The sequence below is a fragment of the Desmodus rotundus genome, chromosome 12 (assembly GCF_022682495.2).
Source record: "Desmodus rotundus isolate HL8 chromosome 12, HLdesRot8A.1, whole genome shotgun sequence".
Taxonomy (NCBI): Eukaryota; Metazoa; Chordata; class Mammalia; order Chiroptera; family Phyllostomidae; genus Desmodus; species Desmodus rotundus.
In genome coordinates this window covers 56,407,797-56,425,111 of record NC_071398.1, presented here as the reverse complement: position 1 = coordinate 56,425,111, position 17,315 = coordinate 56,407,797, and the positions used below count along the sequence as shown (strand labels likewise).

The window sequence follows — 17,315 nt, the reverse complement described above, 5'->3', positions numbered from 1 at the left end:
CCACTAACTATGGAAACCCGCTGGCTTTCATGATGGTGTCTGCCGCTCCGTAAGAGCCTCCTCTCAAACAGAAGTGAGTCAGTCGTGTGTTTTTAAGTACTGAAAAGCCAGTGAGGAGAACACACCAGCTCAAAGTAAATCCTCCAGAGATGTAGGACGTTTTCCAAGGGTGCGCCCCTCTGCCCTTGGAAATGACGGGGAGACACCTGTCTTGATGCAAAATGAGCCTTGTAGAGCTAAGTGGCCGGTGATGGGGTCATTGTTTTTGGCCAAGTCCTGGCCCGGGCTGGCCAGGCCTGGGATGTAAATAACGAAATTAGCTTCCCTAAGAGCCAAGTCACAGTTCCGTCTGATGTTGAGCCTTCACGAGTGTTTTTTAAAACCTGCTTTTGGAATCCCCTAAAGAAAAGTCAGCTGCCTTGTTACCGACGTTCCTGGTGTGAATGCACGGCAGGGGCAGTTACTGAGCACCTCCTTCTGTTCCCAAGTGACCTGCATTCCCTCACTCCCCGAGCTCAACCTGATCCTATCTCCACAGCATCCCAAAGCTCTGCCTTCCTCACCTCCTCCCTTCTGGACACGTTCTTCCCCTGTGACCCACCCCTGTCCCAGGGGTCCATCCAAAGCCACCATTTGGTCATTTTTGTGGAGAAAACCCACTTTTAGCTCGACCTGGAGCTCCCCTACTATGACTTGAACACCAGTCTGCCTGGGCATCTCCTAGCCCAGCGCCCCAGGGCAGCTACTGGGCTGGAGAATTGAGCTAATGATATAATGTGACTTGATATCCAAGGAAGACAGACCAGAAAGCAGGACACAAGTCTCAGTGGGGTGGAGGGAGACAGGTGGTCAAGGAGAACTACTCATACTTTGTACAAATGGAAGATTTAATAGGAAGAGGTTTAGAAAGGATTGAGGAGGGTGTAGGAAAACGTTAGCTAGATGGGAAAGAAACAATTTGGGAAATTCCCAGCAGTGACAACTAGCTAAATCTAATTTAGGTGTAGAACCCCTCAATCTGAACCCCGGAGATCCCGCGGATTGTGACAAAATATACACTTTACAACTGAACCCAACGCAATATTACACCTCCAGCCCTTTTCACACAGGAAACCAAACAGGTACCACTCCATCTTCCACAGTAACTGGCATGAGTGTTCCAAGATGAATTTCTGATGCCACCGTTGCCAAAAATTCTTCTACACACCTTGTTTTATTCTTGCTTAGCCAAGAGATTCAATGCCAACTGTCAAGTGAATCAAAGGGTGCAGCAGTACTAAAAAGCAATTCCTAATTTTTTAATAACTGAGTGTTACCGCCAAAATGTAACTGCCCAATGTCGTTCAAACTCCAGCCTACGCAGTGTGCTTGTTATTCTAACAAACCACAAGATTGCCTAGTATTATTTTAAATTCTTCTGTTTCTAATATTTTAGACCTCAATTATTTTCTATTTTAGGAATAGCAATTTCTTAGAGCTTTCAAATAGATTTAAAAAATGTAATGCACTTTCCTTGACCTAATGCATGTATCTAAAAAAAAAAAAAAAAAATTTATGTAAGGAAACGGTAGGAATCAATTACAATGAAAAACTCAAGCTGTTACTTAGACATTTTCAAGCATTTTTCCACTTCTTGAACAGGTTTTCTTCATCTTATTTTTGGTAACTTCCTGAAATAAAAAACACTGGCTGAACGATTAATTTCTGATGTCACTCAATTCAATGGTGAGGTTTACCAAATGGTGTAAGCGCCAAACTGAATGTGATGTTACGTTGACACGTGCAGAGTGAGACTGAGCCGCAGGCCCGTGTAAGACGAGGCGGGTGGTGGGCCACCAGCGACACCCGGGTGCTCGTGAGAAGTGCAGAGTATCCGGTCCCTCCCCCCACAGCCTCTCGAATCAGAAACTGCGTTCACTTAGGCACCTCAGTTTTGAGAAGTGCTGCAGACTGATGAAGAAATGAAAATGCTCAAAAATATCCAACTCACTGGACGCTGACAAAAATCAGCAGAACGGGGAAATTTCTGACTCCCGGATTTAGAAATCAGAAAGAGTTTAACCACAACATTGTCACTTCCTTAAAGGTGACTTCATCCAACATGGAAGCTCTGCTCTGCAAAGACACAGCTCTGTGCAGGCCCCAGACTGAGGTTTAATGAGGTTTCTCAGGAAGAGATTTAAAAATAAAGACAGCAGCTTGACGTGGGCCCTGTACGTAAAACACCCCTGTGAAGTGAAGGTCCCTCGGGCACCCCCTGCCAGACCCCCGCGGCTCCCGTTCTGAGGAATGAAAGCTTTGATGGGTCCTGCTCCGGAAGGAGGGCGGCGGAGTGCCACAAGGTGAGCGCCCGGTAAACAGAACCAAACAAACCGTCACAGCAGCCTGGCCCCAGCTGTGGGCTGCCTCCCACGAGGAGGTGCCAAGACCCGGGTCCGAAAGGAAACAGCGGTCTGGGCATCGCTGTGAGAACGTGGAGGGTGTTTGGGAGATGTATCGGGGCTGTTACATTTTTAGCTTAGGAACATCAGCTTTAAGTAGAATTAGAAAACAAAAACACCAACAACGCTTGATGTTTGTTTTGCAAACAGCTTTCTTTATAGCCCAGAAAAAATTCAGTATGAAGTTTCGGACCATCACCAGGAGAGGTTGTGTTCTATCGATGACATGAATTCATCAACTCACTGGGATGCGAATAAGCGTGTCTGACTGCTGGAGGGGCAAAGGGAAGGTTTCTTCAAGACGCCGACACCAGACACCTGGACATGCTCTGGCGTTTGAGGACCAGCGGGCTGTGACACACCACCTTCCCGAAGTCACAGGTTTGGAACTGACAGTCCCTAACGAGCGCCGACTGTTCCCCTTGAACAGTCCCTCTCACTTCTGCGGCCGTGTCTGATGGATGGAAACCCATCACAAAACACATCACGCCGATGAACGTGGTACCTGTTCGTGTCTCTGCGTCACTGCCAACGCAGCTCTTCATCTGTCGTTATTAGCCAGTCTTCAAAGCCCGAGACTGGTCTCCCACAATGTCCCTGATACCCACTTCGAACTCCTCAGTCTGCCTCTAGCCCTTGGACAAGTCCCCACCTGCTTTGGGGGACAGCTCAGCGCTCTCTCTTTTAGCCTCTCTGGCTCCAGTCTCTGCCCCCGAATTCACTGCTGCAGCCCAGTCTGCCTCAAATAGCACAGGGACCGCAGGTCCCACACACTGAGCGGCTTGGCAGAACTCGTTACTGCGGCACAGCTCTGGAGTCGAAGTGCAACGTCGGCTCCCAAGCAGATCTCCACTCCAAACAAAACAGAAAAGCTTGACTTTAAAAGACTGACGCTACCAGGTGTTTACGAGTCTGTGAAGAACTGGAACTTGCCCACGCTGCCGATGGGAATGTAGACCAAGGCGCCTGCTCTGGAACACTCTTTAGTAGCACCTGCCACAGCTGAAGGTTCCACTCATAGGTGCAGAGCCAACAGGTAGGCGGACAAAAGACAGGAACCAGCCCGAGAGGCTCTAGACTCTCTGACCCCATTTATACAAATACACAGCACTGTTGAAATGACAAAATCTGCAAAGGGAAAACAGATCAGCCGTCCTCGGGAGCTGAGGCGGGCATACAGGCAGGAAGGGAGTGTGGCTACAACAAGGCACAAGGCAACGTGAGGGCTCCCTAGGGGGATGGAAACATCCGTACCTGTGTCAGTGTCCTGAGTTTGATATCATACGATAGTTTTGCAAGATGTTTGCCTTGGGGGAAAGGAGGTAAAAAGTACACAGGAACCTTTTCTATTGTTTCCTACCACCACCTGTAAATCTACCTACCATTAGCTCAAAAATTTTATTTTTAAAAATGTGTGTCTGTATTATACAGTCAGACCACAACACTCCTCTGCTCAAAACCTGCTGCTGAGTCTTCGTCTCCCGCAAAGGAAGGAGGCGAAACCCAGGACACGTGCCCTCGGGCTCTGAGGCTCACCCCCGTCCACAGGTCGTGCCTCAGACACACTGACCGAGGGTCGGTCAGCACTGACTTCAACGCTTCACTTGCACAAGAAGACGTTCCTGCACCTCAGCTTTCACAGACAAACACCTGAGCTACAGTTTTGATTCACACCTGAGGAAATATCCCAAATGTTTCTGCTTACACGTCTATACACGAAAAACACCTTCCTTTATAGCTGAGGGCGCCTCTGCCTCCTAGCCTACTTTCTCGGCTGTCGTTTGGAGCTGTGGCAGAGAGAGGAGACATAGCAGCAGGGGGTGAGGAGGAGGACCGTGCAGGTGTGAAGCGGGAGGGCTGTGGTGCTGGATGCCCCGAGAAAAGCTGGGTGAACTTGACTGGCGGTGTTCTCAGCAGAGCACCGAGTGCCAGGTGAGTCCTCAGCCGGGACCTAACGAATGACACTCTTCCAAACAACCGTTTTAACAGATGCCTAGAGAGTCAAGCCTACAGATGGTTTTGTTTCCTCATCCCAAGGCCCTTTGTTCAACTTCAGCAGGAGAACGGACAGGAAGCCCCCGGCAGACACGCAGCACAGGGCCCATGGGTCAGGGCACACGTGCACAATAGTGCAAACCACGGGCAGAGGATCCGATCAAGGGTAAAACCCTTAAATAATGCAATTATTTTATTTGTACCGCAGAGGCGAAAAACCTTGGAACTTCGGTCTTCCTAAGGCTCCTGTTCTTGGGTATTTCTTTCTTGTGTATTCGCTACAGTTCTGCCTCCCTCTTTTAGGCTAAGACGTAAGTGAACATGTTTCCACACTAATGTTCTGACCGGTTATCCCTCGGGGATTGTAAGGACAGTAACTCCTCAGCAGGCTCGGAGCCCTGGCACCGTTTCCGGTGCGGATCGCTCCCTTACAGCATCTTCCCATGAGACTGATGAGTGTGTGTTTCTTACAGACATAAAATGATTTAATGGGAAAGGAACGAATTATATGGGAAAAGGTGCTATCCAAAATAAAGCCATTCCAGCATTAAGAGAGAAAAGAGTGAAATTTCAGTACAAGAGATCACTCACTGACAGCGCCTTAGAGCTGGACCTAAATCAGCTGGTGTTGGTTTTAGCTCCTCGTTTTACGAATGCATAAATTGATGGCGGCTTCCAAGATTTTTTAAGGGAAAACCGGAGAGGGTTGTGCCTGTGCAGGCTTTCCCTGCCCCTTTGTGGACCAGGGTTTGACAGAACACTAGCGCCTGAGCAGAGGAAGGGAGGCACGATTTCCAAGCATTCTCCTAAGCACGGGCAGGGCCGGACTGGCCCAGCTCGCCTTTCCGTCCTGGGTAACTCCTCAGTGGCAGCCATAGAGCGGCCACGTTAGCTGTCAGGAGGGCGGCAGCCCCCGAAGTCACCGATGGACCTCAGCTGGGCTTACTTTCGTTTCCACTCTGCTCTCAGACACACAAACCGAAGATTGAAAAGGGCCAGGCGGGACGATGCCAGCAAACTGCACTGTGGCCAGGTCACACAGGGAAAACGGCAGGGACTCGGTCGGCAGAGGTGGCTGTCCCCGGGCGAAGGGACAGACAGGGCAGGGTGAGAATGTCTGAGCCGTCCCGTCGAGAAGACTCCTCGGGAGGCGCTGACTGCGCTCACATCGCCACAGGCTGACACAGCCCGACACAGCCCAGGGAAACTGAGGCAGGGGTGACCAGGAACCCAGACGTAACCCAGTGGAGGGGTGGGGGTGGTGACAGACTTACTCTTCCAAGAAGTGCTGCTGGGGCCCTATGATGGAGCCCGGGCGGCAGATTCGGATCCAGGAGATGATCTCGGCGTGCGTGAACCTGTAGTGCTTCATGACGTAGCAGGCGATCAAGGTGCCCGTCCTGCCGAGGCCGGCTGTAAGAGGGGACAGGCCGGAAATGCGGACCACGCCAACCCACCCCTCCCGTGGGCCCTTCCCATTCAAACATCTGCTCAAGCGGTTTTATTAGGTGAGGGGTTTAGGGGGCAGGTGGCCTGTTTTCCTGTGAAGCACCTTTGGCCTCTGATCCAACACCAGCATGCTTAGAAAAGAGTCAGGTGTGATTTCAGCCTCAGCGGAGCTCCCCTTTTAATATAAATAAGAGTTACGAGAAACCTGTCTTTGTTCCTGCAGAGGGGTCCACTGCCCGGGCGTCTGCAGAGACCACAGGTGACCAGGGTGGCCAGACACAGCCGGGCAGCCAGGAGCAGGGCCTGGGGCTTGGTCGGTGTCCAGGGTCCCTCAGGTGGCCTTTGTGGGGGCAGCAGTGGCTCCCATGCCGCCCTCCCCGTGTGGGGGGCTGCCAGGGTCCTTCCCAGGCTCCCCGTCATGCACACTCACAATTAAATTAAAAGGCAGTGCAGAAATGTTCAAATTTCTCTGAAACTCAAGTAGCTTCCCCCTTTCAAAAAGAGTCTATAATTTAATCTATAAAAAGAACATACTTTGCGCTCTTAACACAATCGAACAGAACAGGAACGTTCCACGAAGTTTTCATAAAATCCTGAACAACTCTGTTAGAACGTTCATCACCCAAGGGCTCCCTGGCACAGCCAGACAGCGGTGGGAAGGTTCTCTGTCCGTGCCAAGGTCAACACCCGCTGCCTTACCGTTCCAGGTGCTCTCTGGAATCCCTGTTGAAGGTCAACAGTGGCATGCCAGAACATCACGGAGTTGCCATTTTTTCAACGATTATTTGTGTGAGGAAATTTCAAGAATTCATAGCCATCTGTTTCATTAACCAGAAGGTGGGCTGGAGACACTGAATTGGCACAAACCCTCACCTTTCCCAGCAAATCCGTTTCTCGTTTGACTCTACATAGAACTTTATGTCGAGACAGGACACATCCATCCCCTTTCCGACAGCCGTCAAAGTGCATCTGCCAGGGAGTAAGACCCTCTCTGCCTCCTCCCTGTGGTGCGATTAAAATGCTCAAGGCTGTTTGACTTCCCAGAAAATTAAGCTGACTTAATTAGGGCAAGTGTCAAAATAATTAATGGGCCTATGGCAGATGACTATGCTATTAAAAGTAATACAGCTGTAATTAAACCAAAGGTACGCTCCTTATAAAAGACTCCTAAGTGTGTGCACAAGGGGAAGCAAATGAAGAGCTCTCAAAAAGTCGTCCCCACAGGTAAGTGTGACCTTCCCATGCAAGAATTGGCCTCAGTGCTGAAGGGTCTGAGTCTGGGACTCCCGGTCAAGACGGCAGAGTAAGTCCACGCTGTGCTCGCCGCCGCCTCCCCCGCCCACATCAAAATCACAACTAAGTTATGGAACGACCGCGCTGAGCACCACCTGCAGGCCACCTGCCCGGAAGTCCCCTCCCTAAGGAGAAGCCACGTCGAGACTGCAATGTATCAACACTGCAATGAACTGTTTTAATGCTAAAAAGAACAGACAAAAAGGCTCTGGTTTTAAATAAAGATTTTTTTTAAAAAACCCCTCTACACTATAAAATAAGTGTCAGCATTCACAGATCCAGGGTACGGTGGAGAGGAAGGCCTGTAACGAGGATGTTTAGCACCAGAAACTGCTTTCACACTGGTTGTTCGTGAAGAAGGCTATCGACACAGGTGCCGAGCTTTTACTAAAGCTTCGCATTCTTCTCCCTTGAACTTGTCAACCCGAGACATGACACACAGATAAAAGACATGACGTGGTCATCGCAAAACGAACTGACTCAGAAATCAGGCCAAATGCACCCCAGGAAAAAGACTGATTTTCACGACACAAAAATAAACTTTGAAAGAGAGCATGTGAGTCTCTCCCTCCTCATATGCTGGCAGCTGCTGTGTTCCCATTAGCTCTCAACTTCCACTGATACTTGAAATGCGTGGAAGGCAGGCTTTTTCTTGGGCCGGGCCATCCTTCACAAAGTGAAACAGAAAGGCAAAGTTAGGGTGCAGACGGACCATCCCGGGGCGAGCCTGCTCACCAGCACCCTGCTGTGACCTTCTCAGAACTGGAAGCAGCAATCCACATTGAGTGTACAGAAGACGCCTTCCTAGGAGGTAGGGAGTCCTGTGCCAGGGCCCCATCCTTCTCAGACACGGGGAGAGAGGGGGGCTGTGTCAGGGTGGTGAGCCCCACTCCAGGAGCCCCTCGAAATCCGGGCCACGTACAGCTCATTTCCCTCTCCCTGGGTCTCAGGCAAACGCAGCTTTCCCTTGCTCTCACATGTTCAGCAAAGTACCTCCTCCACCTACTCAAATCTTAAACATAGAAACGGGCCTACAAAATGGTATTTTAATTACTGTCAGAACCCAAGGCGAGCTTGTCTGAATAAGTCAGTTACAGCAGCACCCGGCACGTGAACAGAACAGTAAGATCCCCGACACCTTCCAGAGCAAATAGCACAAAACTCAACAGACACGCGGCCAGCACCACCCAGAGGCACTCTGAAAAGCTGCAAGTGGGAGCTCAGGCCAGGGAGGCCAAAGGGATTCCTTCCTCTTCTTGCTGAAATCAAAGTCCCCAGTGAAATATCTCCCACTGTGCTGGGGAGTTTACAATGGCGTCCAAGCCTCCTCTGCTGCTAAGGCGTAGAGCAAATGCTCACACAAGGCTGCCAGAGAAAATACATGTATGTACGTCCCGTGCCCTATCTGAGTCACACCAAAATAGTGTTCCTTGTTTAAAACCACATTTTTACTTGCAACTCCGACAACCTTATGCCTTCTATAGTGCCCACCCCTTGAGATCAGAGATTCCTTTACAAAACCGAGTCTCAACGGTTCATTCAAAGACAGAAGCAAACTGGCCAGTGACTCCAAGATGCTGCTGTCTAAGATGCAAAAGACAAGTAGAGAAATTGGGGAGCGGAGCGGGGAAATGGGCCCAGAGAGCTGCCGGTCAGGAAACAAGAGCATTAACTATCGGGCGGGTGGAGGAGGGCATAAAGGAGACGGCCAATTCCAGAAGGAAAAAGAAAACAAGGAAGCAACAACCCCAGGCCTCTGGACCAGTGTGCCTATTTAAAGGTGCCCGCGGGCGGCCTGCAGACACTGCCCCCCTCTCATGCAGGGCCTGGTGTCAGCGAGCCTGACCCCAGAAAGGCCACATCCAAGCAGCCCTTTTCTAGGAAGGGATTATTTTAATAGGTTTGTGTCCCGCTTTTCTGCAACCAAAAAAGACCTCTCTCTCATTTTTTTCCTAAGACACTAGCTGGTGGTGTTGGATGTGCTTTGCTGGGCCACCCGGGGCACGCACCTTTGCAGTGAACGGCGATCGCCCCCTCTGTGTTCTCGCAGATGTTCAGGAACCGCCGCACGATGTTGTCGCTGGGCGTGCTGCCGTCAATGAAGAAGAGGTCGTAGTGCTCGAAGCCCGCGTCGGTGAAGCGCTTGGCCTCGTAAATCTTTTTGTTCAGCCGCACGATGGCGGTCACATTGTGCTTTTTGAAGTAAGGGAAGTAGGCTTCGGGGGCGTGGAGAGGGTAACCTAGGGGGAGAAGGTCCTGTGGTCAGCACAGCAGGGAACCTGGGGACACCCACACCAGCAGTAACATTTAGGACACACAGCGGTGCCCCGGGGGACCGCACAGCTCAGGCCGCGGCAGAGGCCCCAGCCCCTTCCTCCAAGCAGCAATCTGAGGAAGTGGAGACAGCCGCATGGGAGGGGAACCCTTCCCTGGGCACTGCAGAGAGCCCCTTTCCAACAGCGGGCCCAGTCCCGGGAGTGCCTCCTGCCAAGTCCTGAGCGCGCCTGTGCACAGCTGGCCTGCAAGGGCCCATCGTCCTTTTAGTGCACTTTAGTGACAAAAGCTCGACGGCAGTTAAAGCCTCTCCACCGGTCAGACAGCCTCAGTGAGCAGTGTGGCTCCCACCAAAGAGACAGAATTAAGCGCCTACCCCATGCCACCCACGATTACATTCTAGTTTCTCTTTTAATTCTCACACCGGCCTGTCAAGAACAGTTTAGTCCACTTAGCAGATGCAGAAACCCAAAGAAGTGGAGCGATTCTTTTGTAGACCTTGTCTTTTGGGGGAGATCAGGCGTTTAGCCTCTAAACCCCCTTCTATCTTGAGTGGGTCTGGAGTCACATGAGTGTTCGTGGGAGCTACAGTCAGCCAGGACTCGGTCAGTCAACCGAGGGGACCCCTGGGGGCTTTGGCGGAGGTAGGCCTCGCCCAGCAGCACCAGGGGGTGAGGGGCCTGAGCTCCCAGCACACCGCCTAGCTCTGCTGTAACCCATCAGGGCCCACTGGCTCTTGGCAGGCACACCAGGTGAGACACCCTCACTCGGAGCTCGTCCATGGTGCTGGGCTCCACGCATGGCTGGCCAAGGGGACAGCTGTTTCCCCAGGGTGACCCTGGGGGCATTTCCTGCCGCCTCCAACCCTGCACAAATGGGCCACTTCTTCCTTTGTCTCAGCAGCAAGCCAGCCCTCTCACAGCCTGCTCTGAGCCGACTTCCTGTCGGTTCTGCAATTGGGAGGCACCAAAGGGTGACTGGAGGCTGGAGCCAGGGAAGGGGACAAGCACCATGGTCCAGCCTGCGTGGCTTCAGCAGCTGAGGACAGGGGCAACCAACAGCTTCCGGTCCCGCTCGGCTCGCCCGGGGCCAGCCTGCAGCCCAGCCTCGTGGGCCTCACTCCTCAGCCCCCAAACACAGGCCCCCGCCTGCAGCAGGCTGTTCAGAGCTCCCAGCACCAGCCTGGCTCCTCCTCCGAGCTCCTGTGTCCTGGTGACCCCACTCTCCTCTTCTGTCCTCTAGCCTGAAAGGCAGTAGCTGTTTTCTCCAGAATATTCTAGTTTCTTCAGGGCTACCCTTTGGCTCTCTGGCCTTCTCGGTAAAGCTGCCTCCTGCTGAATCCCCTCAATCCAAGCAGGGTGGTTTCATCCCTGCCCAGACCCCGAGGGTCCATCGTTTCCCTTGGACGCTGCTAGTTGTCTAAGCCTCGTTCGCCAGCCGTCCCCTGGAGGCTGCGACTCCCCCAGTGTAACCCCAATCAGTGCCTCTTGGGCTCCATTTGCCAGAGCTGGTTCTGCCTGCAACCAGAGCCCGAGGGTACACTTGGCCAAGGTCACGCCACAGACACCGCGGAATTGGAAAGCAGGCCTGGCTAATCACAGCCCAGACACACGATTTCCACTCCAAGCACACAGGTAATAGAGTGTGTTGACAATCTTCCACATTAGAAACAGTGGCTCAGACACACAGTCAGGGAAAACGAATGCTTTTCAACTTGGAAAAATCCCATCTGCCCTCCTAGTTGATTTGTTGCCCAAATTATTGTTCTTTTAACAATAATTGAACACTGGACAATTACCTAATATGGCAATAGGACATTGAAATAATAGCAATGATGATAATAATCGTACTTAGCGTTTACTGAGCACTTACTATGTGCCAGACTCTAAACCTTGCCAGTAGCACCAGGGTGCGGATGCCTGGAGAGGGAGATGGCTCAGGCGCACACAGCTAGTGAGAGAGCGAGGACGCCTTCGAGCCCTGGAGTCAGGGTCCAGGGCCTGTGCTGGGGCTGATTTCAGGGAGCAGCCACCCCACAAGCTAACTGCTAAGATCTCCTAAAAACCTGGGAACATTACGAGAACATTAGGAGCTACACTTCCTAGAGTTGGTGAGCAGGTTTCTTCAAGACCCCCTAAAGTGCTTCAAATGAGTTATAGGCAAAAACAACGCCAATATCTTGGCATTGGCTTTTATCAATGACTTTGAGACAGTTGTTTGTGGGGGTTGTGTGCACTGGGCGCTGTGGGAGCTGCAGGCGCTGCATTTGGCTCCGTGAGCATGGCTGGCGGGGCGCTCGCCCAGCCCTTCTCCGTCCCTCCACTAGGTGGTGCCCTGACCTCAGTAAAAAGCACAGGCAGGGCCTGGAGCTAATCAAACAATTCCACAGCTGAGGGCCATTTAAAAATCCACCTCGTCCCAGCCCCTCATTTGAAGTCAGGAATCTGAAAAACAGCAGAGGCAGAGGACTAATACCCCTGCAAAACAGGCAGGCAAATGGAGCAAATAAAATATCAGGTTTATTGATGGTAAAAATGTTGTCAGAATACCTGCTACCCAATGAGCACCTCCAATGTGCCAGACAGTGTGCAAAGCACTTTACACAACACCACCAATCCTCACTAGATGCCCGCCAGGTGCACTCTGTTCCACCCTTCGATAAGGGAGGAAACCAGGGCTGAGAGAGGGTGCGGAGCTCACCCCAGTTCACGGGGCAGGCGGAGGGGGTGGGGAGCATGGCTCCCACCTGCCCAGGCTCTGCCCACCGGGTGTCTCCCATGGAAAGAGCAGGCTGACCTTCAAATGGTTGAGACTCCCTCTCTCCCGCCGTCTTGCTCTATGCTGTTTTCTTTCTTTTTCTTTTCTTTCTTTCTTTCTCTTTTCAAATAAAGATAGGAAGGACATTGCCACCTGAGAGTTCTGCAGGGTTTGCTTGGGTTTTTTTTTTTAGAAAATTTGAAATCCAAAATATGCTTAACCAAAAACCAGCAGGGCTCTCCTCTTGCCCGCAGTCAAAGGCGGCTGTCTGTTGATTCAACACACACAGAAGCCCCTCGAAGTGCGTCCTGCCTGGCTGCCAGGGTTGTGGGGGCACCTTGGCTGCGTCCTAGCAACAGCTCTGAGTGTGAACTCCTTGAAGATCTCCCTTTTCCACTGTCAAACCCCCAACGTGACTTTCCGCCTCCTTGGGAAACCAGGGTTTCTCAATGCCAAAAAAAAAAAAAAAAAGTGGCAAGATTTCACTGTAATTGGGTCAAGTTTATTAACTCCATCACAATATTAATTTTAAGTTCAAAAAAGATGTATAAAGTTAAAGCCCTTTACAAAAAGCATGATGAAGCTTCTAGTGGATACCAGCTGTTAAAACAGGCATTCCAGTAACAGGGCAACACTTTACCAATGACAGCCTTAATGAAATCGTCCGAGACGCAAAAACGACCAACACTGGGTGAGCAGCTTTTCTCTCTCAGTGAGAGGACACAATAAATGCATAGGGAAAAAAGGACGTATGCAGAGCAATATTTTACATAATTACAGGTGACTTTTTAACTATATTGCTTAAATTCCCTATCCCCGAGGAAGTGGACATGTACTTCCTCTGTCATAAAATTTTAAAGAACACGGAATTTGGACTCGGAGAGACCTGTGTTTGAATCCACACGTGGCCGCTCCCCAGTCGTGGGAACCCCAAGTCAGGCGGGCCCTCTGACCTCCGGCCGCTCCCCCTGACGTAGGTCCCGCCTGCCCCGGAAGGAGGTTCGACTATTCAGTAGGCAGCGCGGTGCAACAGGCTGGGCACCGTCCCCGGCAGGTAAGCAAACGGTGGCTGCAATTCCACCCCTATGTTGCAATCCAGGACCAAAAAGAAGTTTTGAAAGATTTTTGACAATTAAGAATTATCACACAAAACGTTTGCATCCTTTTATCTAGGGAGTCTACTTCCAAGGTTTTAGAAGAGAAACTAGAGCTTCAAAAAAGATGCATGAACATGTCTGCCATCACATGTTTTTAAAAAGTCAGTCCTCGTCCAAAAACAATTGACTGATTGAATGATTGATTGATTGATGGTCGCTGAATAATGGACAAGGGAGTCATGGAAACTTATAATGAAGGTGCACATTTACTGCCCACGGGAAGACGTCTGTGTATGTTACATGAAAAAAGATGCTAAAAGACAGTAAGTACGTCATGATTCCATGCTTGTAAAAGAAAAAAAAAAGGAGTATTTTTATAAGTGTCTGTGTGTGTGCATTCACTGAGAGAGAAAAAGTGTGTACAGGTAAAAAATAAAGAGACGCACATGGAAGGAAAATTAAGCCCCCCATAATGCCACCACTAACCGGTAACCCTAGAAAACCCTGGGTAGAATTAGAAGTCACATTTCTATTGAAATGACTCTTTTTCATTGGTTCACCTGCACTTCCCTCTTTTTAAAAAGAGAAGCAAGTAGTGCCTCTATAAAAATATTTTAAATGATTTTTTTAAATTATACCTCATCATCTCTCTAATTTCATGAAACTCGGGAACCCTAAGTGGCAAATGTCCTTCCACTTTGCATGCAGGGGAACGCAAAACGACAGAGGTGTGACCGAAACCACAGGCCTGCGCAGGCTGTGGGGCTGAGTCAGACCCTTCTGCACGCAAGGCCAAAGGCAGGCCTCATCGACCCTGCCTCGAGAGACCACCTGTCAGACGGCAGCGTGTGCAGGCACTCAACCTGTTATCCTAACAACCCCGCAGAACAGGGGTTCGCTTTCTGGGGCAGAGAAGACCCATGAGCGAATCCCTGCAGAGGATGTGATTCTGGCTTCCCGGAGGTCTGTGGGCTGCCTCTCCGGGGCCCCGTCCCCGGAGGAAAACTGTTCTGGGCAGATGTCAGCGCATGATGTCACAGGTATGAAATGATGAGCACGCGTGTGGAAACTCCAAGAAATGGTCGAATCTAAATGCATGAAACTAGATTGTAGAATAAATACTTGTGATAGTAACAATGAAAGAAGAATGAATCTAGATGAGATTTCAAATCAAGTCCCCTCACAGGACGGGTGGGCCAGGTCTATGAGCAGACGGAGAGCGAAGGAAAGGGGCTATTATGTTCACGGGTAAACATAATTTTATGTACTTCTCCCCCAAATTATTTGTCAACATTTGGAGACTCTCAGTTCTTGTCTTCTAGGGAATGTTAGCAGATTTAAAAAAAGTAGAAACTACATCTTAATGGGAAAACTCAACTAGCTGGCCATGTTTCATTCAAGAAGCTTATTTTTTGTTTTGCTTTTTTCCCCCTAAATAGGGATGCCCCAGCTATGCATGGGTGGCAAATAAGTAACTTAGTGACTGTCAGTGACCAAGCTGTCCTTCGTCAGGATGGAACCACACAGGTCAGCGTTCAGCAGCTCAGCTCTGGGATGGAGGTTCTATTACTTCGCAGCCTTGGGCAAATTCCCACTCATAAGCCGCAATTTCCTCCTGCGTGAAATGAAGATAATAGCACCCACTCCTCCTAGCGGTGTGTGTGCAGTGAATGAGAAAATGCGATCGTGAGCTAGCATCTAGCACAGAGTATGTACTCAGAAAAGGACTCCTCTTGTTGCCCTCGTCAATATTCTACATGGTGTTCCCCAAAGAACACTCGGGTGCTCAGCACTCCGCCCCTCGACAGGTCAGAACCGCCGCGGGAACCCGGTCTTCTTCTTATGGGTCCGACCAGTTTCTCGGATTCTCCTCTGACACCTGGGTCAGGTAGAGGGGACGTCCTGTTCACGACAGCCTAAAAATTTGCTAGTTTTAACCCAGTGATCTCACCTTCACCTACTCAAGCATAATGTTGAACACACTAATTACTACCATTCCGATTTTTAAATTATAAATATTCTTTGGAGAAGATCACCAAAAGAAAGGATTTTTCTGAGGAAATTAAGCAGTTAAACATGAACTGCAATAAGTTTTTGGAGGGCAAAGGAAAGGAACACCTACCATTTTCGATCTTGCTTTTTGGATGTGGTCCACTGAAGGCTAAAAATTTCCCGGGGACGATCCAGTTGAAGTCGCCGTTCTCAACGCGCTGGCAGAGTGACACGCGGGAAGAGAAGAAAAAGATTTCGTGATTCTCATACAATTGAGGACACCCTTGCAGATGAAGCTGCTCCCACCCTGTGAGTCCTAGACTGACTGGGTGCACAGGCAGACGACGTAACGCGGCTTAAATGAAAACCTGTGTCGATTCTCAAAATGGTATTTATGAATTCAGTCCACTTCAGAAAAGTTTGTATCTAGACTGTGCAAAAATTCTTCAAAACTCTATTTAAGTGGAGGTACTTTGCTTAAAACAAGGTTGTCTCCTGGCCACTCTGCACTGGAAGGAAATGCAAACGAACACTGCCTGTCGCAGCAATACAGGAAAATAAGAGGAAACAAAATATAAGCACTTTCCGTGAACACAGGACACATACATTAAGCAATAAAAAAATCTCTGTGTATCAGGGTTATGATGAACACACTTTATTTTCCTGTTTTTATAGGTACAAATCTGTCATCAGCACTGATTTTTAGACTGGGAAACAGACGGAGACGGTAGTGAGGGACAGACCCTAATCCAGCCCTCGAGGTCATACCACGAGTCGGCCAAGGTCGTCTGCCGCGGACGCAAACCACACAATTCAAGGGTCCGCAGATGAGAAATAAAGGCAGATGCTCCTCAGCAACGTGGCCCATCTTCCGACTGAATTTTCACGGGAAATCTCTCTGTATTTGGAACTTGCCATTTTAAATGACATCTTTCGATGTTGATACTATGCAGCCAAATAAAACACACCTGTGCGAGGCTTGGATCAGCAGGTGTCAGCCTCCGGCCTCCACACGCACAGGGAGCCGGAGCAGAGGTGGGAAGACGGGGGAAGGGGCCAAGCGTCCCCCCACTGCCCCACCCTCCCTCCACTTCCATCCCTTCCCCGGTGCCTGTGAACCAGGGGACAATGACGGGGGCAGATGATCGGACATGTTTGTGCAAGGCATCCAAAGGCATGTGTCAATGCCTCTCCGCGTGACCATCCTGAGTCCCACCACCACCCCAGCCCCAGCCCCACTCCCAGTCCCAGCCTGGAGTCCCCAAGTCCCCACCCTGCAGGCTCCCCCAGCACCCACTGCATGCAGAGTCCAGGCTGGAAAGGAGTGCTCTCCTGACTGGACCCCAGCGGTCACAGAAGAGGCTCTCTCCTTCCCGGGCAGACGGAGGAACCCGGGCGCCGGGTCACACACCTCCCGCACCCTGCTTGTAGGAGCTTGTGTTTGTTAAATGTTACATTGGATGTGGCCCTCAAGGAAATCGGGGAACCTCGACTGTAACTCCTTACACTGCCCCGACCATTCCCATGAAAATCCACACTGGGCTGTACGGTTCTCCGTTTCAAATGCAGATGTCTCTCAGTTAGAACAGAAACGCTACACGCTACCTTATAAATGTCCACACTGCATTAATCTAATTGTAACAAATAGAGTACCTCTGCAAAACCCCAAGTAGATCTTGGGGACCCTGTGAGTGCCCACACCAAATTCTCGAGCACAGCTACCTATTTACAGCCACTCGAATAGAGAATCTAACACACAGCTCTTCAGAATAAACTTTTATGTTCTTTCTTAAATTAAACAGTTTCCAATGAATGGTCTGCTACCCCTCTCGAGTAAGTGTCAAGCTTAAAATGTCATTTAAAAATTCAAAAATAAAGATATGCTCTGATCCTCCCACAGCAGAAACCAATTCTTCTACGAAGCGTGGAAGAAAACAGCTTTCTGTGCTCATGCTTCCTGTCTCCGTGGGCACTAAGCAGGTCCAGATAAATGTACTGTGCCCGTTGGTTAAATAGT

At 50.2% G+C, this 17,315-nt stretch overlaps 1 protein-coding gene across 5 annotated transcripts in view; it reads right to left on the bottom strand.

Moving 5' to 3' along the window:
* The window catches only part of CDC14A (cell division cycle 14A), a 118,153-nt gene that overhangs the window by 23,387 nt on the left and 77,451 nt on the right, over positions 1–17,315 (bottom strand). For all 5 annotated transcript variants that reach the window (XM_045203788.3, XM_045203789.2, XM_045203787.3 and 2 more), the window contains 3 exons: positions 15,429–15,516; positions 9,188–9,418; positions 5,711–5,849 (listed from right to left, as the gene is read on the bottom strand). In XM_045203788.3, the coding sequence (XP_045059723.1) occupies positions 5,711–5,849; positions 9,188–9,418; positions 15,429–15,516 (458 nt within the window). The remainder of the gene's footprint in view (positions 1–5,710; positions 5,850–9,187; positions 9,419–15,428; positions 15,517–17,315) is intronic.